The sequence below is a fragment of the Trichogramma pretiosum genome, unplaced genomic scaffold, assembly GCF_000599845.2.
Source record: "Trichogramma pretiosum strain Unisexual culture from Peru unplaced genomic scaffold, Tpre_2.0 scaffold8, whole genome shotgun sequence".
Taxonomy (NCBI): Eukaryota; Metazoa; Arthropoda; class Insecta; order Hymenoptera; family Trichogrammatidae; genus Trichogramma; species Trichogramma pretiosum.
In genome coordinates, this window is record NW_019641699.1 from 1,149,388 (window position 1) to 1,177,345 (window position 27,958).

The 27,958-nt window shown below is 45.8% G+C and overlaps 1 protein-coding gene across 1 annotated transcript; it reads left to right on the top strand.

Moving 5' to 3' along the window:
• The first annotated feature begins 239 nt into the window (after window positions 1-239).
• Window positions 240-26,887, top strand: LOC106651225 (serine/arginine repetitive matrix protein 1). Its single transcript, XM_014369665.2, has 3 exons — window positions 240-422; window positions 2,737-3,097; window positions 23,151-26,887. The coding sequence occupies exons 1-3, from the start codon at window positions 240-242 to the stop codon at window positions 24,950-24,952; spliced, it is 2,346 nt and encodes a 781-aa protein (XP_014225151.2). The 3' UTR covers window positions 24,953-26,887.
• Window positions 26,888-27,958: the final 1,071 nt, after the last annotated feature.

Here is a 27,958-nt window from a genome sequence, read left to right on the forward strand (position 1 = left end):
CGGCGTAATAGAAAGATAATATTGTGACTACATTGAGCTATTAACACACTATTAACAAGCTATTAACAAGCTACTATCAATTGAAAATTTGTAAAATTCCGCCTAGATCGAATCGACGATCAAGTTTTGGCGAAGCTTCCTATGAATCGCCCGAATATCAAAAGCTCGTCGAGTCGATTGTAATTGCACGATTTGGAATGACAAATCGATCGGTAGAGAAGCAGCTCGAGTAGTAGAGAATGACCGCGATACATAATGAAGTAATCTCGGTGCGCTCTCGAGACAAGTATGAGGAGATCCAGAGCCTTGAGCATCGTCCCACGACATCCGAGCAATATCCAAGTGCCAAGTATGGCCCGCTGAATGCAGCGATCGCCCGCTACACCTCCTACCAACAGGGACAATCAAATGGCCAACGCCGAGCAAATATTCACAATTAAATGCAACTTTGAATGGAAATTTCGAGTTATCTTGCCATCGATGGCTTTCGAGTGGAACAAAATTCGCTAGCTCAACAGTTTCGATGCTAAAGAGCCTCAAAGTTCGAGTCTATAGTTGAATCGTTGGAAAGAGCGGAGAACAGAATTGGTCAACCGTAGACGATGATTGAGTGAGTGAGCACTGAATGTGAGCAGCGAGGAGGATGTATCAGGGAGAATGGCTCATTTCAGGAATAAAAATAATTCATCCACTAAGCTCTGGTTCGGCTGCTCTCGAAAACTCCAAAGCAAGAGCATACAGTTACGAATTCAAGCTGTCGGTTCTCGGCTCGGCGCAGCAGACGACGACTCTGCCATGCGTGCAGTGTGCACTAGCACAACGAGAGCGGCAGAAGCGCGCAAGAAGGCGTAAGGCGAGTATGTACAGAAAGCTCGAGTAGGTACACAAGTATAGATAGGTATACCAAGGAGATGATTCGCGTCCAGCGACTGCCGAGCTATCGTTCAGCTGCAGTTCGGTCGATGGCAGCCGGCTAATACTCGCTATTTCGCTGTCGCAGCAGCGCTCGAAGCGCCGCGAAACGAGCTGCGAGCTGCAATGGCGGCCACGATTCGCGATTCAGTCGCCGATGTGCCTTATGTTACGATGCAGCAGCGAGTATTTTATAGCGAGCTCGTTGGTGTGCGCGAATTCTCCGACTTGCGCTACATCGTAGGACGCATAATATAGTATACATATGTATATAGTTATATATAGCCAACAGCGACACGTACACACTGCGCACGCACACGTATAAGTAAGCATCATACGCTACGCGTACTCGAGTAGGTAAATATAGCTATAGTTATACCGGCCATGAGTTACAAGAGACGTCGAGCGACGGCAGGAGAGTAAGGGAGGGTAAGGGAGGGTAAGGGAGGGGAAGGAGAGGAAGAAACACACAGATAGCTGGAAGGGGAAGAGAGCGGATTCGCGCGGCGGCTCGCGGCCAAGCGAGCTAGTAGCGAAGCAGCCAGCTAGCAGACAACAGCGCCACCGACGCAGCTCACGTCAGGCCGGCCGCTTATCGCTTTATCGGCTATATCGGCTACACAGCTTTATCGCTGCAGCCTAGTCACCCGCGCAATTACCATAGGCCCCCCCCCCCTCCCCCCGTGTACAGTAATCGGGAGCAAAGTTTCAACGACTCGTGAAAAGTGCCTTGTTGACTCGTCGTCCGTCGTCGAGCCGCCATTCCCACTTTCCTACTAGTGCATCCAGTGCGCCGACGATCGCGATCCGCGCCTCTGCAGCGCCGATCATGAATGAGCTCGTGCCGCTGCACTTTCGCGTTCCATTGTTATTGCAGTTCGAATCGACGAGTGAGCCCTGCTCAGTGAGACAGTGACGTTCGAGAGTGAACTGTATGTGCTCCGAGTCGAGTGCACGCATCGTTGCTGCTGCTTTTTCGAGGCGCAAGCATGTACGTCATGTTCGCGCGAGACTCGATAAATGAAAAGCTGCGAGCACAGCGACAGCAACATCCGCTTCTCCTCGCCCAACGAACGCACTCGTTCACGGCTGCACATATATAGCGCATGAACGGCGCTAGCCAGAGGGAAAAAGACGGAGAGAGAGAGAGAGAGAGAGCGCGAAAGAACAGCAAATGCATATATAGCTGCTGCAGCCTCTCGGAAAACGAGCTGCAGAGTCGAGAGAGAGAGAGAGAGGTGCATAACCTCGAACGCGCAGCATGCATTCATAGGCTACAGCTACATCGAGTACGGAGCAACAATCTGGGCTGCCTGTGCAGTGCAGTGCAGTGCAGTGCAGTGCTGCAGTGGTGGACGCCAACGACGGATCGGCCAGCAAAGTGAACGTGTGAATTCGTGCAGTTCGCGATCGAGATCGAGTTTTCGCCCACCGCCCACCGATCGAGTGTTTATGCTGGCCCGTGAGCTTCGAGCGAGCTCGCAGCAGTCGGACGCGACAACGGCAGCAGCCATCTCGATTCTCAGTGCGTGTGCGATCGTCGAAAGACAAAAATAGAAAAGAGAGTCGCGTCGAGTCGCCAAGACGCCCCGCGAGCTAGTTCAACTATAGGCCCAGAGTGCAGTCTGTGGATTAAGTGCTTCGTTTTGTGCTTTTCATTATAATATATCATTAAAAAAATACTACCTAATAATAATAATAATAATAATAATAATAATAATAAAAATAAAATATAAAACAAGTAGCCGACTCGCGAGTTGCCGTGCAGCGAATGTCGCGATCCCCTCGGGCCACTTGGGGGACTCGGCCATTCAGTGCGATTAGCCTCGGTGTTTCGTCAAGTGTAAAAGTGTGGATACCCTGGACTGCAAGCCGGCGCCGGCGCTGCCTCCGCGGCGCAGTTGGCAGCAGCCGACGACATCCTTCGCAGCCATCAACGCGCTAGGCGTTGCGAGCGGCAGCGGCGGCGGCAACGGCGCCTCGCAACCTCCTCGGCCTAGTTCTAATAGTTCTGGTAGTGCTTTAAGTGACGACTTTGTGGATTGTGCCCGGCTGCAGGAGCAGGAGAAGTTTGCCAAAGCCGCTGCCGCTTGCCGCGACGCGACGAATCGTCTGCTGCTCTCGCCGAGCTTTCAGCTCACGCCGCCCAGCTACCCCGCGCCTCCGCGGCCTCCCAGTCGAAACGGTAAGTCGCTTTTTCTCGCCTCGTATCACCCCTAGAAAGAAATCTGTCCGTGACCATGTGCTCTTGCGCAGCTTCCCCCTTCTCCGTAGCTTCCTAAAACCCTTCCGTGATAATACCAGTTCAAGTTTTAATTTCCAGGCAGCTCGACGACTGGTCACCTGCCTAATGCATGCGCATTCGCACGACTAAATTACAATACACGTGTTATTGAGTCAAGCTCGTTGGTGAATGGACCGAACTGCTCGGCCTTTAACCGAGCTACGCGCAGATACGCGCAGATACGCGCAGACGAGCAAGCAATTAATAAAATCAGCGAGTCGCTTTTGTACTGCTCGATGCAGAGTGAACCAAGGAGATGGCGTGATTTGCTCGATTCAATGTTCACCCGAGATCCGAGGCATTTCACGTCCATTCACCTGAAACCAGCTCGTTGCGTCCTTTCTTACGCTTGCCTTGTTTTTTCGGCTCTCTTCGTTCGAGACCCAAGTAAATTATTCGACATTATTCGATGAAATTGTCAATGATATTTGCAACATTATTACTATTTTTCGCTTGCTCTTGCGTTTGGTTTGCTCCGAGGAAAAAAATCCACGACTTTGGCTTATCATACTGCCTACTCTATAAGATATCCTACCATATTGCTTTATAGTACGAAAGACCGGCTGGTGGACTTGTTGGACTCGACGGACGAATCAACTGCATGACTGTGCACACAACAATTCGTGTAGGATACAGAAAGTTTTTGCGCTTGGCCGCGTGAAAGTTGCGTATCGCGAGCTCCTTTCCGCTTTCTTCCTGCGTCTGCGATGGCCAACCTGCTCACTTGCTCTCGTTGAAATCCATGCGCTGGTCGAGCGTTGTCGCCGCTTCTATACGACTCGACTCGATTTTATGAATGAAGCTCGTAGCTAGCAGTCGACGTGCCACGTGCTGTCGCTGTTTCACGTGCTGCTGTTGTTGTTGCTGCTGCTGCTGCTGCTGCTGGCGGGGCCGTGCAATTTTTTCTCGATGCCGACTGTCGAGGCACAATTCATTCGATTGTAAAATCGGCGCGCTTGCGTAAGTTGCTCGCGACGTAATCGTGTTCTTGTCCGTACAACTTGTTGCAACTCTTTGACAGGGGCCCATCGTCGTGAATAGCCGATCCTTCTGCTATAGCCGATCTTACCCGTGTTTTACGATTATGTAATTGAACGATCCCGAGTTACGATCTTGGTGTATCTTGGTACATCGACGAGGCTCGTCGGGGCTCGCGCTCGTTATGACATATTTCTTCGATAAAAATAGCCAATCGACGCGCTCTGGAATTAGCCAAGCACATGTGTAGGTAAATACTCGTGGTGCATGCAGCTACGCACCTTTGCAACGGGGCCCATATTTCAATCGAATTGCCCACTCTCATCGGCTGTTTTTGATCATTCGAGCTCGACAGAAAGCTACATTTTTCATCGAAAAATATTCGCGTCGATTCGTTGCTTCGGCTTGATCTCACCGTGCAATTTTAGTAGTTTCTGCCTTACTCGCAGGTCGTCGATCCGCAAATATCTAGTGGCTGCGCGGCATGTGCGCCTCGTCGAGCTGAGCATTAATATTCAATGATTCGCTTTCGCTTTCGTCGAGCTAGGGAGAGCATAGAAATATAAATACTCGTATACAAGAGAGACTAATTATGCAGCACTCTAGGCGATAGGAGAAGCGGCACTGGCGTTACAGGGGACGACGAGATGGTACCGGAAGCGATCGTCGTCTTTGCTATCATCTCGAATCGACTAGTCGACAAATGAAACAAACACAGCGAGACGAACGAGCGGCTCGCGATAGCTTCGTTCAATGTTTGACTTATTTTGTAGAAAAACAGAGTGCAGCGTGCGACACGTTCGGTCGAATGCCTCGAATACCTGCGCTTCGTAATACTTGATAATTCGCCAAGATTTTATTTTCAACGTAGGCCAGGGAGACGGGCAGGCGGCAAGGCGCTTGGAAAAGACAAAGAAAGAGAAGCAGTCGGTCGATCGGGCAGACGATTTATTTTTAGTCATTCATCAATTTGCCATCGTTTCATGACACGAGGCGAGACGCTAACCACAACATCAACAACAAGCCGGCCGCTCGTCCGAAAAAGCAAGAGCGAATTTTATGCGCGCGTTGGAGTCGCGTTGGAGTCGCGTTGGAGCCGGAGCGCGAACGAGGCCATGCTCGCACTGCTCCTTGCTAGTTACAAAGCTGCAGACACACGATTGTGCAAGCGGAAAACTCGCGCCAGCTAAATCGCAGAGGTGGGAGGTCAGTTGGCGCAAATGCGGCTCGACGCGTATCGCGCTACGCTATGCCGTGCATGTGCGGTGCGTTGGTGTGCCGCGGAAGAAGGAGAAGTCGTGGCGGCCGTGGGCGGAAGTGGGCCATTTGCATTTTTCATTCATGAACGTTGCCGAGAGAGATCCCAGCGTAGCAGCCAGCAGCGCCGCTATATGCTACATTCGCTCGATCCGCATCAATGACTTTCCTTAAAAAGAATTTCGATGCATTCGAGTCGTTGCTAGGCAAACTCATCTTCTTCGTAGCGTCGGAGCTATACTTGTCGCTCGACAAATGCATATAATACATGCGATACGTATGATACTCTGGTGGCGAGCTAGTTGCGGTATCGTATTCTGCGGACGGGTTATTGAGCCCGCACGCATACACGGGCTAAAGAGGGAGAGAGAGAAAATTTTACGAGCGACGCGCGGAGCTTCTAAGAAGCTGCAGCTGACGTTCTCTCGTTCTCTCGCTCGCACACTCGCGTTTGCAGTGCACGCAGCGATCGTATTTACGCGCGCGTATCCATCGCATAATACGCCTCAGATCGGTTTTCAATACTGCTGTACGCGTACTTTGGTAAACCTCGCTGGCTCGCGTTGACCGCCTCACCTTACTTTTATACGTCTGATAACTGCAGCCTCTAAGCCTATGCTTGCAGCAAGGGACAAAAAACGAGCGCGACAAAAAGAAAACTCTCCTAGCGCTACGAGCTATGAGCTTCCAAACATCACATACTGCTGCTAAACGGCTACCATCTGATTCGCATCGAAATATATTTGCATCGCAGTTGATTGCTCGATGTAGACTGCTAAGGAATGTGTGCCCCTGCACTGCTAAGGAAGAACAGTTATTTATTGTAATTTTTTGCATTTTACTCTTCATTTTCAACAATGATTCGCTGCACTTCGTTATTAGCTCTTCTCGAGAGATGGGCAATGCTGCCAGCTCGAGAGCCGAGAACTTGCAGTAAAGTATTAAAGACAGCTTCGGTCGCGCAGGCTGCATCGAGAGGGCGAGTGGGTGTCAGTGGGTGTAGATCTCGCAATGGCTCGTGCTCGCTGCGGGGCCATGCCTGAAAGCCGCATTCCACGTCTCGGCGGCGCTTTCTGCTGCCAACTGGGCCCACACTCGCGAACGCCCATGCGTGCCAGAGGATGCGAGGGACAAATTCATAAAATAGACTGTAATGCCGCCAAGGGACGACGCACCCACATCTTCCTGATACGACGTGCTGCAAGCAAAAAAGTACTCGTTTGGTTTTTCTTGCACGTGATTTTCGTGGCTCAAGAGCGTCTCGTTGCTTCGCGCGCTGCGATTGGTCGGCGCTCGACAAGAGTTAGTTCGCTCCCCTCTACCGCAACATGTAACGAATAGTGCGAATAGTGCTCGCGGCTCGTACTCTGAGACGTCTAAATAGCGTCGCCTATCTCTCTCTCTCATTCGCTTGCCTCGTTCGCGAACTATGTGTTTATACATTTATTTTATTATGCGTGCTAGTCGTTCAAACAATAACAACACTTCTTTATGATTCGTCGCTAACTTACCTTAGTTGTTCTTGCGTGCAAGTCACAGAATCTGAATTCTTCGATGAAATCTTAATTACAAACAATCTGACTTGTTTTTCATAGCTTTATAAGCAAAATATCGAATGCATTGCTCGAGAAGGGATAATTATTCACGTGTGAATATTGTCATAGTAACGAGCTTTTGTCCGTTTAAAACGTAACGATGATTTGTCCATTGATCATACAAAGACTATTGCTCACTGCTCGGAAGCTACGTGGCTAAGAAGTAATTGCGCCGCAATCAATGACGAATTCTCGATCAAAGCAAGTACCAAAGTCTAGCATCTACTAGAATGACTGCAATTACGTTGGAGCTTAGTCAGGTGAATTTATTAGACATATCCGTGCTATTACAATACGTACGAGTCGAGTGACTCATTGTAACGTTGCTCAGAGTTGTGCTGGCTGGCAGCGATGCACTCGACTGCATCCGCAGCCAGATGGTACAAATCACGCGCGGAAGATTGACTTTTCGAGACTGATTTTACTTGTTTTCACATCCACACTCTAAGACAATTTGTTTTTTCTTCTCGTTCATTTCAATGGTCCATATACGTAGACGACGAGGTGGAGCAACTACTTGTCTCTCGCGAGAGAAAGAGAAAAAGAGAGCGGATACGGTGGTTAAATGAGAAGTACAGGTTGTGTGTGTGTGTGTGGGTACATCGAGCATAGCGCGAACGAGGCTCTATTTTTGGATTGGTAAACATTAGAACGCGACATCCTGAAGTAAGTAGGATGTGTGACTAGCAGACATGCTCGAGTTCTCATAGCGCAATACTCATAAAAAATTTTCGCTACACGCTTAGAAAAATGAAATGATGAAAAAGCTAATTTGGGTCAAAATCGCGGCCCAGTCACTAAAGGTCCTCGTTAATCTTATCACTTTGCTCTAGTGGAAGGTGCTCTCTAAAATCGTTAATTCGTGCATTATCATTATAAAATTGTAGCTGAGCAAGAATGCCTGCGACTGGCGACGTTGACGTCTGGAGGATATCCGGTGTTGCGTATCTCATCGTTATCCATATGTTATACGAATAACAAGAGACGTTGTTTCTGTAGCCTAGGCTACGAGAGCGAGAGGAAGGTCGAGAGAAAAAAGCGCGCCAAATTGCGAGTCGGGATGCCTGCTTTCTCCTTACTTTTCTACGCAACGATGAAAATTTAGCATTTCATGTGGGGCCTCGCACAAATCCTCGCCGATCCATCAGGCCAACGAATTTTTAGCTTTTGGAAAATCACGATGAATGAGCTACTCAATCTACGTATAAAGCGTACTTGTGCCATGAAAAGGGAAAAAAAACGAGTCTAGAGACTACCAACTCGTCTAGGCTGTTCCCCGACTGCGTTTACTGTTAATTGCGTGGAAGCAGAAGAGCTCCGATTAATTCTTTTCATCTGAGCAACGAGATCGAAAGTATTTTTGAGGGAGGATTACTCGCAAAGAGAGGAGCTCATGAAATAATGCTTCTTTATAACTGCTGCTGCTGACCAGTAACACTCGGAGAGAAAACGCAATAGAGAGAAAAGTACCGGCTCGGCCAAAAATTCATACAAATTTGAGATGATGAGTGGAGTTTAATTAAAATAAATACTACCTCATACTCATTCATTTGCATAAGCTTTGATCGCGTACGAGTAAAAAAGTAATGGCTACGGCGATTAAGTTCAAGCGAATAATAATGAATAGAGTAGCTGTGATGCAGCCTTTTAGGCCGCATATCGATGTCTTCAAGTGCGTGCACTGATCAATGAAAATAACCGATTGAACTGCGCTCGAACGATTTCCTCGTCGTCGTCGTCGACGTTGCGACTTGGTCAACAAGCCATTGCAATGAATGATTATCTTTTTCTCTCGCCAGTTTTTATAATGAATCGTCGAGTTTACGCAACATCGTAAATTCTATATCGCTCTAATTGTGAACAGTCCATAACATACAATACATAAGACACATGAGCGCGTCGAGGCAATTCGCGATACGTTGCGATGAGCAAACTATCGAAACACGTACGATGTATTCTTACTCTAGCAGATCCGCACATCCTCGATCAGGTAATTTCACAATTATGATTCATCGAATTGCGATCATCACCTGCAATATCGATTTTTTACCAAAGCCAATCGGAAGTATTGCAAGCCCCGTAACGTAACATCGAATTATTTTTTGTAGCTGCAGTAGTTGCCAAATATTCGGCATTGTGAGAGACCCTTTAAGCCTAACCAAAGTATTTCAACCATATATGTTCTTACACTTTCTCTCTCTCTCTCTTTTTCTTGCTCGTGCGCTCAAAGCAGAGTATACGAATAACCGGACCTCTCGGCTCGACTCTCTCTCTCTCTCTCTCTCTCTACTCTCGAAGCTCTTCCTTTACCCACATGCGACTTTATATATACACACAAATACGTACACAAACGCTCATATATATACACCGAGAGTCGAGTTTACTTCTCTTCCTCTGTTTGCTTTGCTCTCTTGCAGAATCAACTTATCTCTTTCTCTTTTTCTCATTCGTTCTCTCTCGGGCAATCGTTGACTGCTCTCGTCGAGGTCTTGGTCTTTCCACAGATCGCGACTATACTTGTACGCGCCTTTTGTATAGGTATATGTTTACGAGAACTGCCTCTGCAGACTCTGCCGGCGCAGTCGAGTAGTGGCCGTTGGACTCTATACGAGATCCCTGAGCGATTCTAGGCGACAATTGCAACTGTGCTGCACGGGTAAAAGGCTTACAAAGTTCAACGAAATCCATACACGGTCGAACGCAATTTTTACCGCGACGAAACAACTGTTGCAAACTTAATGAACAGCAAATGGTCCGCTAGCTTACTTTTGCTCGTCTTGGTTTATGCATACAGGAGCGATCGCCTGTGATGCTCTGGCCGTAAGCTGGCACACCTTCTATATGGTATTGAGGAGTGCGCTCGCTCAAAACATATATACAATATATATCGTACTGGACTGTAGAAAGAAGAGAACCGTATAGTAAAATAAAATACGGAATATTCTCGTGTTTCTGTCTGAGTGTATGTGTACATGTATATTAGTGAACGCGTAAGCGCGGGAGCTAATAACGATGCCAACGAGTTTTTTCTCTCTCGTACTATCACGAGTTCTCTGCTCCTCCGTCTCTTCTCTTTTGCTATATTGCGTATGTATATAAAGTGACTGTGTATAAATGTGCGTGTGTGCATGTATTCGCACAAGAGTGAACGAGACTCACTTTGCTCTCGTTTTTTTGCATCCTCTGTGGCAAAAAACCAATAGACCGTATTCTCTTCGTAACAATGTTGCGATTTCACTGGTACACATAGACCAGCGATGAGTGGTTCATGCTCGAATATAATGCCACATTGCTTGTACTTGGTCTTTGGCTAATGCACTCGCAGTAGCCAAAAAATATCGAATATCTTTCTGTACTTTGTTTCGTTAATCTATAGCATCTCTCCCTCTTTTAATTAATTAATCAGTTAATATTTTCACTTACTACTCTATAAGCATTTTGGCTACCTTTGCTCTCAAAATCTTGTTGACACCGACGAGCTCCAGCTAATATAAATGCCAAAGTACAGCCTAAACTCGGCTGCACTGCTAAAGTAAAGTAAAGTAATTAATTATTCCACTCAGTCAGGCGCCAATCATAGCGATATTTGCCGATGATTGACGCGCATCGTCCAAATACCTATTCGCTGGCTCAATTTTTCTCCACTATAACAGTCTCGAGGATGTAAGAGTTTGTTGTGCCTCCATCGGAAATCAGTCGATCGAGCGCGAATATCTGATGCAAGTGTTAAAAACGGATCGCGATTAATTTCCAAAAGACACAAGGCTCATTGTTGTCGCTTTTATTTTTGCGCTTACTTTCCACGGCTCTTTCGTCGTGCACAGCTCGCGCAACTCGTACAACTCGCTCGAGTCGTAAGAGAGAGATGAAAAAAGCAAGTTACAGCAGCAGCGTTCAACTCGCTACTCGTAGTAATGTATGATGCCCCTGGTCTTCTATGTTTTTTTACTGGACTTGTTTCATTTGATCCTGCATCGCGTCTGTTGGCTTCGCAAATCTTCAATGCTACTGATGCTAACGCGGTGAATATATTTTATACGTGTGCACGCCTATACATGTATATATAAGTATAAATAAATATATAGAGAGGGAGAGAGAAAGAGAGAGAGAGAGAGGGAGAGCCAACGAGACGCAAAGGAGGGAGAAATGACTCGAATACGAAGCAGACTTTTTGGTATTTAATCGCATGTGGATGTTTTTTTGCTTTGAGCGTCCGTCCTGCTGCCGCCAGTCGTGTTGAATGAGATGTGGGCTTTTTTTGTTGCTATACGTGCCTCTGTATATACAAGACCACAAAACTCATCTTATTTCCTCTCTTTTCTCTCGCTCGGCCGAGTCTCTCTTCCTCTGCACCCTCCTTACGAGCCAACTTCTGTGCCTTGTTATATACACGCACAAAGCACGAGCCTCTGTTTATGTGGCTTTCGACGCACTGGACGAGCTACTCGGCTTATGTATGCTCGGCTGCTGGCTACTGGTATTGCGTTTCGCGCGCCAAAACGTCAGAGATTTTTTTCTCGATAGCCATTGATACTTCAATATAGCTTGCAGACATTGCGATACGTCTACTTTTCTTGTGCATATAGAAACCTTTTTTTCATTATCTACTCGTGGCGAATTACTTTCATAAAACTCAGCATGTACGAGGTATTCGCTAGACCTGAGAATACAGAGTAAAAATTACTAAAAATTGTGGAAAATTGATTTTTTTCTCGCTGTACGTTATTATCGAGCCTCCAACTATACTTACAAGCCTCAAAAACAACAGAGCCAAGTGTGAGTTTGCGTGATTTTAAGGCTAAGTGCACTGCAAATACAACTTGTCTCTCGTGGTTGGCCTGCTGTGAGTCGGCTCTAGACTAATGTATGGTCTATTCCAAAGTACCAAAAATATTCCAAAATTTTAAAAGATTGCAGATACACGTATCGAAAATAACAGTTAATTCTAGTGAAATTAAACTCTAATTTGATTGTTTTGAGAATAACATTCGAGAAGGGCACTTTTTGCAAATAAAGTAGAGAACATCTTTCGTTGGTAATGTTCGATTAGCTCTTGGCTAGCACCGTAACAAAGCCTCGTGGGCAGAACAGTATAATAATTAAACGAATATTTAAGAATCGTCAAAGCTTATAGATCGACCGGCCACATGAAAGGTAGCACAAAGTGTATGAGAGGTACCAGCGCACCTGACGTTTTGGTCACTCTTCTGTTTTTATATAACACGAGTTCGACACTTTTTCAATGACTCTTGGGCTGAGTCTTATTTGTTAATGGCACAGTTGGTAGATCCGTCATGTTCAACGAATCGCAGTTACGTGTCTGCCTTGCACGAGAGAAGCTCGACATAAACGAATGACAAAGCCGGCCGAAGCAACTCCTTCGGTGAGAAGTATCAGGCTCATACGACTACCTTTGCTGAGTCGCATGTCTACGTGTGTAGCAAGTTTTTTTACTTTATATATTAGTTAACTTAGGGCGCGTGCATATGCATTGACTCAACTGTGCTACGCTTCTTTGATAATTATAGATTCGGCGGATTTTCTCGGCCAACTAACATATTTTAACTTGCTTTACATGATGATTTCTCTTTCTCTTGCTTAGCGCACTTCCGACACGTGCAACACAATCCGAGAGAAAGAAAGGGAGAAATTGACGATAATATATGTCGTAGGGTGAAAAGCTCCAAGTTGGATGTTGTGACCGTCGCTTTTCAGCTTGTACACATTGACACTCCTATCGTACTATACATCGACGCTAATTATTATTGATCTGTTTAACGTCATAGTTGAATATTTACCATATCAATGGTTCAATCGATACATACGACCTGTCTCTCGATTAGCAGCGCTTCGATAATTAGCTCCATGACAAAATACGACGTTCGAAACATCGTTACTTTGGCTTAAAAGATGTATCTTCTAGCCCGCAATTGTGTCAAAGCTTCAGTCTAGTCAAATAGTTGGTTATACAATTATTATTGAAAAATGTAGACTCACCGCATAAAAAGAATAATCAAGGCACACCCGAGGGCACGACTCAACTTACAAGTATAAAAAGGTACAGAAATAACGGAGTCGGAATTGGAAAAATTTTTCTGAAGTGAAATAGTTTTATTTTCAATTTTTATTGGTAAATGAATATTAAAGTATGAAAAACGGAGGATTCTTTGCCTTATAGGTTATTTATTTTTGACAGTGAGTATTATTGTATTGTAACATTTAAACAACACCGTTAAGCAACACATTGGGCTAATTGTGGTTGCAGCACTCGAGCTCGAGTTGATGAATTTTTCATGAAACGAAGAAAAATCCAATGATCAAAACGAAAAAAATACGATGTGTAAGCTGAAATTTAAAACGATTAATCAAGCGCACCAAGTCAGGCTCATCACTAGATTAGATTAGATATTCATTGGTTACTACTTATCAGAATTGATGAAAAAAATGTCGCTGAGGAGCTTGGCCGATGCTCGGCGGTAAGATGGATGAAAGTTTTGCTGTGCTTTTTTGGCAAACAGAAAGAAAGAAGCGACGGCAAACAATGCCGTTGAACTTGAAGGCAACAATGACACAGTAAATAAATGCCTGGCACAATGAGACGGAATAAATATGCATAGAGCTACCGCCAGCAGAATATTAAAATTTACCGAAAGGAAAAAAAGCTGAAAAGAGAGCAGCAGCATGAGAGCGCAGCAAAGCACGGAAGCGCGCTTGCGTATGAATGAAGCGTGTGCGGCAGAAGCCAGACTGCAAGAGAATATATACAAATGCACATACACACACACACCTTTATGAATGGACGTTGCCACGACGAGGACAGACTTAATGAGCAAGATAAATATAGCAGCGAGTTGGAGCGCGCTCGAGTCCGTGCAGTGTGTGCGAATGCACGTATGTGTGCAGTCAGCAGAGTAGCGGGCATGTCCCCGCCTCCTTGCAGCTGCGTACGTGCAAAACGCGCATATTATACGCGCACTACACGAGTTGCGTATAAAAAGCCGCGACTCTGCTGGCTTTTCGAATCGCTACGTGGCGAGTCGAGTTGGCACTGGAGTCGCGTTTGGTCGCACCAACCCACGCGCGTTCGCTTGCACTTTTCACGATTCGCCTATGCAGATAGCCATTGTAAGCCAGGCATACGTTGTGCGATCTAAAAAAATCCGACCGATTATTGATTATATTTGTGCGCTTCATAGATTCAATGGATCAACTTGAGTCTAATTTCCACCGACTAATTAATCGATAGTTTAACTGGACAAATCTGGAATCAGCGAGCAAAGAGAAAAAGAAAACGTTCACGCCGGCTCATTGTTGGTAGGCGCGATCGCGTCGAACGATCGATAGCCGGAGCTACGTATATTTAATCGCTAGAAACAACGAATAGAAGCTCTTTCAAGAAGTCTCGAGCGTAAAAAACACGAGTACCCTCGGTCGCACGTGTATACTCGCATAATAGCGGTTATATAGAGCGACATCCTCCATGCGGAGCGCGCACTTGTGTAGGCACTCGCGCGCAGGGAGACTCGCATTTGTACAACGACGACTGCCTGTAGCGCGTGCACGTAGCGCGACAGACGACGACGACGACGACCATCGCGAACACGAAGAAAAGGAGAAGAAGCAGAGAAAGAGAGCAAAAAAGCAAAAGACACGAATTTAAGAAGGAATTCTCGGGAAACGAGATGCGTAAATGTGGATTTGCGCGCGCACAGTGCAACAATCGACTTCCTCTTTAGCTCTCTGCTTTATAACTGCTATGGTAATGACAAGCGAGCCGGATATTTTCGCTCTTTTTCTCCTTTCTCTTTTGCTCCTCTGTTGTGTGTATTTCTCCGCACCTATATACCTTCAAATAAGGTATTAAAACGTAGAACACACACGAATGCGGACGACCTTCTTCAGGACCTTGCCATGTCTTGAGCGTGTATACGTAGGTAGACACACACACACACACACACACACACAGACAAACAGACAAACAGGAACAAACATAATTCGAGTCCAAATCTTCGTGTTCGTGATGTATTCGTGCGTACGTACCAGCGAAAGCTCGCACCTTTCTGCATGTTTTAAATCGAGTTCGAGTTCAATTGCCGCCGTTGCTTCTGTGCGAACTATCGAACTTGCGCTCGCGACTACATTTTTCTGGATTTTCAACTAGTAATAATCACCAAGTCACGAGATAATTTGTCCAATCGAGATGCTTCGAATTTAGTTCCGTAGTCTGAGCTCTACAGAAACAATTTAGTGAGCTGTCTTGGTTTTACTTGGACGCAAAAAACGTGCATCTAAATGTAGGAGCTAGGCTTAAGCTGCGCTGAAATCATACACTGGAACACAATATCGGACCCAGTGCTAAAACTCCAACCCATGCGATATCTACGAATTTGCGCAGCCATCATTCTTCGGTCACACGTAAGCAGCGCGATAGACTTTTCGCCTTCGCTATTGTCTACCGTTGGCCTGCAATTGGTAAAATAGGTGAAATTATACGTTCGTTGCTCGTGACATGTCATCCTCGTGAGAAAGAGACTCGCAAGGCAAGCTAGAGATCGCGTCGCTACGCTACAGCCAGTGCAGCGCTACGTATTAGCACTAAATTTCAGCGCCATTGCAGCACTATTGCAGGTAGGCGAGAATGCGACCTTCAAGGTGAATTTCACGCAGTTTATTAATTAAAGATGGAGCGCACGCGGCAAAATTGTACCTACGCGTGCGCTCCATTTCCGACGCAAGCATAATGTCATACAGCGCTGACCATGAATGCCATATTGGTGTAGACTCGTGCAGGTGTATATCGTGCACCGCCATGCCTACATACTTGTGCGCGATGTTTACTTTGAAAAATTCGTCAGCCGATAAGATAACGATTGTCACCGACTCGATGCTCGATAAAAAAAAGCGTAACTCGTCCTCGAGCGCGCGTCGTGATTTTATATTAGTTTCGGAAGTGTCGGGCGCTCGAGCGATAGTTAGGCGCGCTCGTTGCTCCGTCCTCATCTCACAATGAAATTACGAGAAGAAATGAGCCAACGCGGGTGCCGAGTCTTTGCCGCGCGTTCATTCATAAAAGAAAAAAAATAAAAGTATGTCATGCGTGCCGGTTTGACCTTAAACAGAAATTCAATCGGCTTACTCGGCGCTCTACCATATAGTCGAGTTGCTAGTAAATTGCAGAGCAATCGAACTTTGCTATCCGGACATTATTGGAAAATCACTGCTAGATTCAGTCATCGGAGCGCGAACGCGTCCAATTCGCTCGACTATAAGTAGTCGAGTTTTCAATGCAGCAATACGTTTACACACACACGTTATAAAGAGAGAAAGAGCGCGATACAGTATTGACGTGGGGCGAGCGAGCTATGCTAGCTAGCGAGAAAGAAGCGGAGAGTCTCATTCATCTGTTGGACATCAATGATAGCTTCCGCCCATTCATAAAAAGTCGGCCTCTGTGCCCCCTCCCTGCGCTGCACGTTGCTCGTACCTCGACTCTCGAGAGTCTCGAGATTGGCGAGACTCGAGCCGGTCTCGCTCGCGACGAGATGTCGCTACCTACCGAGCGCCGATTGCCAACTTTTGCAGCATTATATGGGAGCGTGTATGCGATTTTGTTCATTTTTTTTGTCTCATCGCCCGGCTATGCATCGAGTTTTTTTTTAATTCACTCTTAGTGAGTCCTTTGGCCTTTTGCTCGCTATCGTCTCCGTCGCAATAATCATCGGGCTAATGATCAAGAGAGCCTGGAGTTGTAAGAGCGTCATCGTCATCATCATCATCATCATCATCATCATAAGGATAACGATGATCATTGGCATCGGCAACGTAGTTGGCTACATCTCTGCCTCTCGCCCACTGTGAAATTGCGCGCGCATGCGAGAACCGAGCGAACGAGTTCTCGAGCAGCGTATATATAAAATATATATATGTATAGACGAGTGTACGAGTGAGCAAATAGTATATGCGAACTCAAGAACGAGCGAGTGAGAGAGAGGAGCTGCTGGCGTGTAGCTCGGTCTCTCTCGCACACGGGATTTCCGGCGTCCGGTTGCACGCCCGCCGTTGCTCTCTCTCTCTCTCTCTCTCGGCCCCGTTCTCTTCTCGCCTTTTCATATGTGTATAGTGTATAGTGTTATATATCTTACAGAGCTATATAGGTATATGGCTGGCAAAGTTGGCTACTCTCGCACGACGGCGGTGGTGGCGGCAGCGGCGGCGACTCGTTGGCTTCGGAGCGGTAGCTGCCGCCACAGTCGCGCTGCACGAGTCGACCTCGCCTCATCTCTCGCAGTCGCACATTCGTTATACACAACAACAAAAAAATACACACTAATCGCCCATCGTATCTACGTATACGCGTGAAACGAGTCGAATGACGTAGAAAGCAGTTATTCGCTGCTGATTTTGCTGGCGCGAATCGGCCAATAAGCTCATAGGTAAATACACGACGACGAGTGCGGCATCCTAAGGCGAGCGTGTAGCAATTGAGCTTCATTCAGGAAAACGTTTGAATGGGCGCGCCAGCGACGCTACGCAAAACTCGGCATAGGAAAAAGAGCCTCGAGCTACTAGCAGCAGTTCTTATAGAAAAATATCGTTGCATCTACTAGTAACGCCCATCGGTCGCTGCTCAAACTGCAAACTGAATTAGTGCGGCTCGATTAAACAGCGAGAGGCTGACGAGCAAGAATCGAGTAAGAATTTTCTTTGCTCGACGAATAAAGTGCCAGGAGTTTTGTGCTACTCTCAGTGAGTCTCTGCCTGTCTCTTTTTCGCTCGCTCGCTCACGATCTATCTTTCTGCATATATATACAGACTGGAGTGTGCGAGTGAGTGCGTGCGTCTGTGTGTGTGTGTGTGTGTGTGTGTGTGTGCAACGTTGGTAGCAGCTCTCTTGGTGCGCTACACATCATCGCAGTCTCCGCGGTCTACGAGTTGTGCTTTCTCTCTCGAGCGCGTAAAGTTTAATATATATAATAAAATACAGCTGCATAGTTGTCCAAGTTGGTTGGGCAGTGTATGCAGTTGGCTGTTGGCGCGCGAGGCACAGAGAGATTCTGTCGCTACAAGTGCAGCGATTTTGCAGTGCGAGTGTGAGCAGCTTGTTGCAACGGTGTCTCTGTGTGGCTGCAGTGTGCCTGCAGTGTGCACGTCCGTGAACGTGTCGCCAAGTTTGTGTCTGTGAAAGAGCCGAGTTGCAGCAACAGCAGCAGCAGCAGCAGCCGAGCATTGTTGAAGTATAGAGTGTGCAAGCGCGCAAAAAGAAAAAGGAAAACGCAGCTCTGCTGCGCTGTGAGTGAGTGAGTCTATGTGTGCGTGTGTGTGTATACCGTGCCAGGCATAAAAAGTACGTGCATCGCATCGTGCTCTCTACTGCAGTGTACTTGTGTATCGCGCTGCGGTTCTGCGTGTGTGTGTGTGCGCCAGTGCGTTTTATTGTATACACGATACACACTGCTATTCTGCACTGCGCTCGTCGTCGTCGTCGTCGTCGTCGTCGTCGTCGCACATCGTTGCTGCACACTATATATAAAAACCGGCACATCGCGGGAAATGCGAGTGCAACGAAGCCCCTGCTACAAATTACAACCATCGCTTCAACTCGTCCCATGAATTTTCGGTGAGTCTGGCCTGCACCATCTGTCTCTTCGTGACCTAGTGTGCTGTCGTTTTATTTATTTATTTTATTTCCCTCTCGGGCCTTTTTATATTTCTCCAAAAACTTGCCGAGCTTGGAAAACTTTTTTTGGGCATTAAAAGCGCCAACGACCGTTGCGCAGAAACACTTTCACGATTCATACGGCGTTATCGCTCGCATGAATTTCGCTACGAGTGTGCGAATGTACGACCGGCAGTATAAATACGCCGACGACTGGGGAGAGCCGAATGCACGCGAGTGACTGAAAGCTTTGACCTGTGGCAATCGGCCGCTGCTGCCGCCGCTGATAGGCGCGCATTCCTTCGCACAACGCAGCCTACATGGCTATATACAACGTAAAACGCGCTCGGCGAAGCAGCTCTTCTCTCGCATGTATGTTTCAATGATCCGCTTGTTTCGCGTGCGATTCTCGCAACTCGCTCCGCTTTCCAAGGGAGTAGCCAACGACCAGAGAAATCTCGACTGCAGTGAATTCTCCTTCTCTTCCTTCTTCTCCTCCTCGTCCTCCTACTCCTCTTCCTCCTTCTTGTGACGTTCGATGCTCGAGCGCAGCTACTCGATAAATGGCCTCGTCGTCTCGCTTCCGGTCTAGCTTTATAACGACAAAATCAACGACAACCATTTAAAAATCAACCGAATCGCCAGATTTTTAACAGCACCGACTTGCAACTATTTTTATCAATGACTGCGTAACGAGTCTCCAAGAGATGCCAAACTTAGCCTCGGTCAATGGACATTTTCAGACACCTTTTTGCAGATTGGTAGTGATTTTTTTTCTGAAAAGTTACATCTATGTCTGTAGAAAACAAAAGCCTTTACGAATATATTTTTTCAATTATTCAATACAAATATACAGAAACATATTTCATATAATTCATATACTCTGCTTATGGTGTACTTTTAACATTTACGCGTAATGTCGGAAAACATTCAGAACAATAGTGTGGAAAATAGCAGAGCTGCAACAACAGTTGCTCATTAATTGTAATTCAACGTATCTGCCTCTCTTTTTTTCTAGAGCCTAAAATTGTAATCGTCGCGTTCAAGGAAAAAAAGAAAATATTTTTTTCTTGAATTCGAAGAGATAAATTATTTCACCTTGTGACATCGGACCGTTGGTTTCTTTTCTCTCTCTCTCTCTCTCGCTCTCTCTGTCTTTCTCCATCCTCTTGTGCGAAAAAGTTCCGGTCTAAATATATTTATGTACATATAAAACGATTCTTCCGGCCTAGTTCGCGGAAGTAATAGGCCGCTAGCACGCACGAGTCTCGCTAAAAAAGTTGAACAATGAAGTTACAATAGAAATGATTTGACGTATTTAAACGCAAAGAGCATGTGTGTGTGTGTGTATATGTGCAAATATATAATATATCTGTCGTCGCGCATATGTGTATGCGTATGATTGTATATGTATCTTTTATATGTGTGTGTACATGAAGAGGAAAAGAGAGAGAAACAGGAAATTAAATGCGCACGCGTTAGCTTATTCATAGTTATACACTCCAGACGCGTTTATGTATTCTTGTTTTGGATAAACTCAAAAATAACCATGGACCGCCGTACGGAGACGCATGTGTGTACGCGTGTGTATTCGAGTGCGCGACTGCTATACTACGACTGGCGTACACTTTTGCTCTATAATTACGGATCTGAAAATTTCTCTTCTCGCCGTGAGCGTGAGATGACTTAGTTCGTTCACCGCTAGCATTGCTGGTCGGACAAAAAGCGCGACCGTGCGCAGACATACCGAGTGACACATCTTCTATTTACCGAGCCCACCAACTTTCTGTAAATATTTCTCCCTCTTTATCTAATAAGCTTATTTTTTGAGAGGCCCTATCGTTCTATGTTAGCGATATTTTGGCTGAGAAATCAAAGACGCGCTAGCGTACTATGTCGTATAAAGAATTTTCTACATTATCTTGCAAACATGCATGGCAAAACTACGAAAAAGATCCCGAGGATCAATTGCGCACGTGAACGACACCGTGCACTCTTTAATTTTCCATGTATTGATTGATGAATCTGCTATTGGTGAATAAATATTTTTAGAATGAGTTTTACACGGCCGTTTGCTAAGCTGGTTAGAATCAAAGTTTGCTCACTTGCTTGCCTACCTAATTTTTTAATACAAAATTTCGGCTTTCAAATTTGTTGTTTTTAAAATTTCATCCTTGCTTTGTAAAATTGAGGTATTGGCTGTAATAAATCAACCCGGTGGTAAGAAATTAATCTTGTTTAGACGATCGGGTGACCTTTCAATGAAATGTATTCGAGATTAACTTAACGAATAAAAATATCTGCGGTAGGTTTGCGCGTTACACGAGTGAAATAAAGTTTAAGAACAAAGCTGAAAATCCATTCAGTTTTTTTTCATGGATGGATTGCAAATCCTTTAATGAAAGAAAATATAAAAATTAATGAAAATTAGCCACGTTACATCAATGAATATAATATAACATATTCGCATAGATCGATGGTCAATCGATGTTGTAAAAGGAGAAATTTTATTTCCGACCCATAGGCATCAAATAAATGTCCATAGTTGATAAAATGCGTTTGTGCAGATTATCTAGACGTTCGGGCCGCCTGGGTAGAGGTATATAAATATGTATTGTAGCATACGACGATGTAGGTATAAAAAAGCTGCATAGAATGCAGACAGGAACATCGGGTCACAAGATTGAAATTCCAGCGTCATAAGTTTCGAGCGACGAGAATATAATGCATGTGTGTGCATTGGTATTAAAAAGCTATACGGCGCGCCTCTTCTCGTCGTCGTCTCGTTTCATGTCCCACGGCCGATTCACCCTCTTTCTCTGTCGATACTTGGCGTGCACAGGCACGGCGACGCAGGTTATGCACAACTTATAAGTGCAGACACTAGAATGAAAACGGGATCAGCGCAAACCATCTGTCCGCGTACGATGCTATCTCGAATATATAAAGAACTCGCGCGTAGTAGCGAGTGAAAGAGAGAAGCCGTAAATGGCCAAAGGACGTCGACGTACGGCGTGGCACATTCGGAGAGACGCGTGCAAAGTGCCCGAGCAAAGTTTTACTGAATCGAGAAAAGAATGGGTGCGAGAGCGAAAGAGATGGACGAATCGTGAATGATGTTTGAGCGAACCTGCTATATGTATGCGTGAGTGCGTGCGTGCCCATCGACGTGCGGGGCGAAATACGAGCGCGCACACACACACACACACACACACATACACCTCGCGAAGAATGGAGAATCTTGCATGTACAGGAAAGAAAAAGACGGAGAGAGAAAGGAGGAACTCTGCACATCTGCCAGGATTCCCGAGAAGTCTCTCTCTTTCTCTCTCTTTCTCTGCGACGAAGGCTCGCAGGAAAGCAGCGCAGCTCATTCAAGCGACTGCTACGAAGCCTTCGTCTTCTCGTGCCTTCGTGCTCATCCACCGCAGTCTTCTCTCCATCTTATAGCAATACTGACTTGGCCTCAACCATATACCTATAGCGGCTCTCCAAGCTCTTTCTCTTTCCACCCGACATTCCTTTGTCGAATATCATCCTCGATACTTCTCTCTCTCTCTCTCTCTTCGATGTTTATATATGAGTAGTTCTTTTATACTTTTAAAGTAAAAGTTCTAAACAAATTAACGCAAAAATTTGGGCTTACCCTATTATAAATGAATTTTTCTTATTATTTACGAAAAACTGAAAAAAGGCCCGTTACTCCTTTCCTGCGTAGTTTTTTTACAATATCAATTTTTTAATTTTTAACGTGCACCACTTACAAATATTTAAAATATTTAAAAAATCAACTGTTTTTTATCAAGATGTGCGGTAGCGCCTAGCCGGAAAAATATACAAAATTACTCGTGTACAAGCGCTCGATCCAGTCGCTTGATGCTCCATTGCATATATTTTTAATCCACAACCACCGTATGAAACCACCTGCGATATATATTTAAATTACATATTGTATAATCAATATAATAATTCAAGTAGCTCATTGATCTTTTATTTTTTTCATTAAACGTTATCGTACTGTACAAGTCGTGTCTGCGACTATTTCATCGATCTGTCCAAGTCTTTACTTTTCTACGTGAAATTCGTGAATAAAAATATATTCTTTACTTTTACAATTCAAGCTTCTCATACATGTCTCGTCAATCGAAATGTATGTTTTAATTCCAAGTAGCAAATAAAAACGAGTTCGATGTAGCACAAAATAGCGAGGGTAAACCCTATACGTATTACATGCGCTATATAATGTGCTTCTTGAAGTCAGATTAATCAAATTTTGGATGCCCTCGCATATTAAATCATATTAGCCGTATGATGAACTATTTAAAACTTTTAGACAGCAAAAGGATAATTTATTTCTATGTAATCATATGTATTTTTCGTAGCTTATCGAGATTTAATTTTAAAACAAAATAAGTTGAATGTAAACAATGCAAAGTAATAAAATGTTTGGTTTGGTTATCGGTTGCAGGTGGGGATGAAGCTCGCTGTGCGAGGGTGGGAGGAAGCGGTTGCGGAGAACCTAGTGGCACCCTTGCTCATGGAAGCCCTTTGCCGCGAGCGCTACCACCTCGCGCCGGCGCAGTATCAGCAGCAGCAACAGGCTGGCCCTTGCAGCCATCCCTGTTCGACACAGCAGCCAGTACGACGAATCCACAGAAGAATCAGCAAGAGCAGCAGCAACAGCAGCAACAGGCATCACCGGGTCGCCCGGTTGCACAACAATGGGCTAGCCAGCATCAGCAGAGTCATCGATTTAGAAATAGCAACGTCCTGCAGAAGAGTTCACAAGAGCAAAGGAGATTCGCGACCACGACCGCCAAGAACGCGCCCCGGCCCCCAGCCGTCCCACAGCGCAACAGCGAGTGGCACTGGCTCGTGGCCCCGACGACACTAGCACCCCCCGTGCCCATCGTAGTCAGCCCCAGCAGCAGCCATCTCATGTCGCAGAATGAGCCGGCCGCGCGGCCGCCCTCCACGACCCCCGCCAGCTCTGGAGTGGCCGCCGCCGCCGCCACCACCACCAACAGTACGCAACAGTCTCCGGTTCTTCGGCATACGAGGCCGTTGCCGCCACCCCGGCCGGAGGGCCCGATCGCCCCCGCCGTGGCGCTTTCCACGCCATCGACACCGTCGCCGACACCCCTACGACCGGCCAGCTCGTTTCGCATGGCTGGTCGCGCTGTCCCGGTGAGACTGGAGAGTAGTAGCACGCCCCCACCGAGTCGAAGCAGCAACCCCGAGCAGCAGCAGCAGCAGCAGGTGACGGTGAGCCTGCAAGCACCGAGACCCGATGGAGAGCGAGTGACCAACGAGTACGTCGAGACGCCGTTCCGAGCCGGCCAACAGCAACAGAGCCGCAGCGACGAGCTGCTCGACGGAACGTCGCTGAAGAAAGAGGGCTCGGGCCCCGTGGCCACGCACAAGGCCCTACGGGGCTGCCTGTCGAAGGGCAGCAGCCAGCACGAGAGGCGAGGCCAGGCCCCGAGAGACGCCAAGAGCGGCAACGGCCTGCTACTGTTGACGCGCAATCAGCGAGGAGGAGGAGGAGGAGGAGGAGGACGAGCGACCGCCAGCAGAGACATAGAGCAGCTGGAGCAGTCGAGCCTACGGGCCAGCCAGCGGCTACAGGCTTCGAGCGCCATCACGAAGCAGCCGGTCTCGTTCACGAAGGAGCCGCTCGGCGGCTCGAGGCAGGACGCCAACAGCGCCAGCCTGTCGATCATGTGCGAGCGATGCGGCAAGTGCCGCTGCGAGTCGTGCAGGGAGCCGCCGCCGCTGCCCTCGCGCTGGCTCTGCGACAACGCCTGCCTCTGCTCGGCCGAGACGGTCCTCGACTACGCCAGCTGCCTGTGCTGCGTCAAGGGCCTGTTCTATCACTGCGCCGACGGCGGCCTCGGGCCCGGGCCCGGCTCCGACAGCCTCGACGAGTCGAGCGAGCTCGCCGGCAACTGCGCCGACGAGCCGTGCTCCTGCGCCGGCCCCAGGTCCGCCGCCAGGTGGAGCTGCCTCGGCGCCCTGGCCCTCTTTCTGCCCTGCCTCCTGTGCTACTGGCCGCTGCGCGGCTGCGTCGCCCTCTGCGAGGCCTGCTACGCCAAGCACGCGACCCAGGGCTGCCGCTGCGATCCCCGCAGTCTCAGGCCGCTGCAGACCAACGCTCGGCACCTGAGCTCGTCCTTGGCCGCGGCTCCCATCAGCACGGTCATGTCGGCCGCCGACACGGCCCGCGACCCCGAGAAGAGGCTGCTCGAGCCAAGCTTGCCCGACCTCTAACCGTCGTCCTTACCCTCCGACGGCTTGCCAATGAGACTGATTCGCATACTAGTGTCGCTGTTGCCTTCGAATTTGCCAAAGGAAGCTCGTCCAACGCGCTAACGCGACATACGTACTTTGCTCGCACGCACGCACGCACGCACACAGACAGGGCGTACGCGCACCCACAGAGAAAGAGAGAAGAAATAGCATGTTTGTGCATCGCCGTAGCCAGCACTACACCACTACATGGCCGCGAGTGCGATGAACTCGCTCACGCTCAGTGACGAGGACGAAGCGAGGCCGTCCAAGGCAACAAGAAGAACAAGCAGAAGAAGAAGAAGAAGAAGAAGAACGCGCCAACGCAAGGGAGGCTCGTTGGGCTCGCTCGCGCTCGCAGTCGCTATCGCAAGCAAACTCTGCTGTTGAGCCTAGCACTGTAGAGCCTCTCGCTCACAGACAGACGCAACTCTGCACTCCAACTTCTGCTTCTACTACGAGTATAAGCAAGCCAGCAAGAGTAAGAGACTGAGAGAGCAAGTGTAAGAGAGAAAGAAGCAAAGAGACTAAGACTGAGGCGACCAAGACCTCTCTCCGCATTGCGCGTTTGCGCTTATAAGAGTTGTATGTGCATAAATTCGCAAACGTGTGTGTGCTTCGTGTCGCACTGTATGCACGCTTATGCATATGTGTACACTACTCTCTTTATCGTCGTCGTCTACTCTTCCAGCAGTATGCTGATTCCCTCTTTGGATTTTTCTCTCTCTCTCTCCCCTCTCTGTTTTAGCCTTTAGAGTGTAGAAAAAGAAAGAAAGAATTTGGCAGGGCTGCGCGACCAAGACCAAGGGCCGCCGAAAGGAGAAAAAGAAAAAAAAGAAAAACACGTATGCATTGCATTAGTACAAGAGTTGCATTTAACGTGTTTGCTGTGTGAGTGTAAGTAAGTGTGAACTCGAGCGTTTGTGTGACGAACTGCATACATGCAGCAAAACAGAACCCAGATGTAGTCAGATGTACACGCATAAACACAGGATACGGAACATTAAGTATGTTTTATTCGTCGATATTTTTGTTACGATTGTTTTATATACGCATCGTCCGAGTAGAATACTCCAAATTAATGAAATTAAAATCAATGTGAAATGAGGCAAAAATGTATCGAGTGCTATAATGCTCGGCTTTTCTTTGAGAACAAGCCTCAATTGCCAAACGAGAGAATGCTGTGTAACTTACGTATCAACGAAACAGTGATGAACACAATCGTGTGATCCGATCGATTCTTAATCGTTCTTTGCGTTCTCTACTATGTGCAAATATCGACTGAATGTGAGAATGAGCAAATGGGAGAAAAATGGAAAACAGCAAAATTATTACGTATATAATTTTAACAATACTCCAACAAATCCATCTTAGTAGCACGATCACGACAAATAATGCGCGAGACGTCTAAGCTTTGGCACAGTATAGATAGCTCTATATACATTATAAATATAAAAATAATTTTTATTACATTGACAATAAATGATGAAACTAAAATATTTATTGTATAATACGTTTGTATAAAGCAGAATTTTTTACGATTAATTTATTCGTGGGCGTATCGCGGGTATATAATTAATATATTTACACAACAAAACGCAACGAAAAAAATAACAAAATATTTCCAATAATACATACACGTATATATTGTACATTCATACGTGTCTGTGTGTATATACGCATATATAATAATGTAGAAATGCGAGCAAAGAAAGTGAGAACGCCTTTTTGAACAATTTTTTAAACTATCGTTTTGGTATACAATTATATAAGTATATGTAAAAAAACGAGCCGAGAACCGAATCCGAAGTTTTCCTCGAGGGAGTATAATACTTTATTACTACTATAAACCGCTGAAACAACTATTATTATAACTATTATTACTATTATTATTATCATTATTATTATGATTATTTTCATTATTATTATTAATATTATTATTATTATCATCATTATTATCATTAATATTAATATTATTATTATTATCATCATTATTATTATTGTTATGATTATTATTATTTATTATTATTAATGTATCATTACTATAATATGCGTCATAGCGACTATCATTTCGTTTTCACTTTACGATCAAAGACATCCATTGAATAAAAAACTCTACTCGGTTCTCGGTCAGAAGCTATAATATTTGCTACGCAAAGATACAGAAAAAAATTAAAACATAAAAATTCAAAGAAGGATTGATAAAAGCATACTATCCCTCGTGGAATTTGGCGGAAGTATTTCGATCGTTGTAGAATGCAGATTTCCGCTGGACACGGCAATGATGTTAAATCATGATTACGGATTGAAAAAACAATTTATTATTTTTTTTATTAAAAAATTTTAAAATATTCATAAAAAAATATAAAAAATCCAAACAGACAAGTTATGTTGTTAGCTAAAAAATAAATCATATAATAAAGAACGCAATCAGTGGATTAAATAATAGTAATCGAGATAAGCTAGGAGAGAGGGAGAATCTTTGCATGAAAAGCTTCTGATTTAAGGGATGTTGATTATTGTGTCGGGTGTTTTGACTTTATTAATTTTTCCAGTATTATCTAGTCTTGCGAAAGTTTTGTCAGCGCGGAAAACCACGGTATAGGCTTTCTTTTTTTTCGATCAAAACAGATTAAAAAACTTTAGTTATATACGTGTGTGGGCGATGTAAAAGTTATACATACATATATAAATGAATATATAGTAAAAATGCGTATACATATTTATAGCGAATGTTAAGAATGTTTCTGAAATATCGATGATTTATAATACTTTTTATGATGACGATTATGCGAATGTGAGCAAGTTGATTATATGCCAGTGTCTTTGTACATCAGTGTATTTGTATGTTTCCGTAAATACCAAAAGAAAAGTGTACATTCTACATTTACATACAAACACAAATTTAGGAAGCTTCATAAGAAAAAACTGGAACTTTGTTACTGCGTTTACACCAAATTATTAAGCCTATATATATTTAATATAATG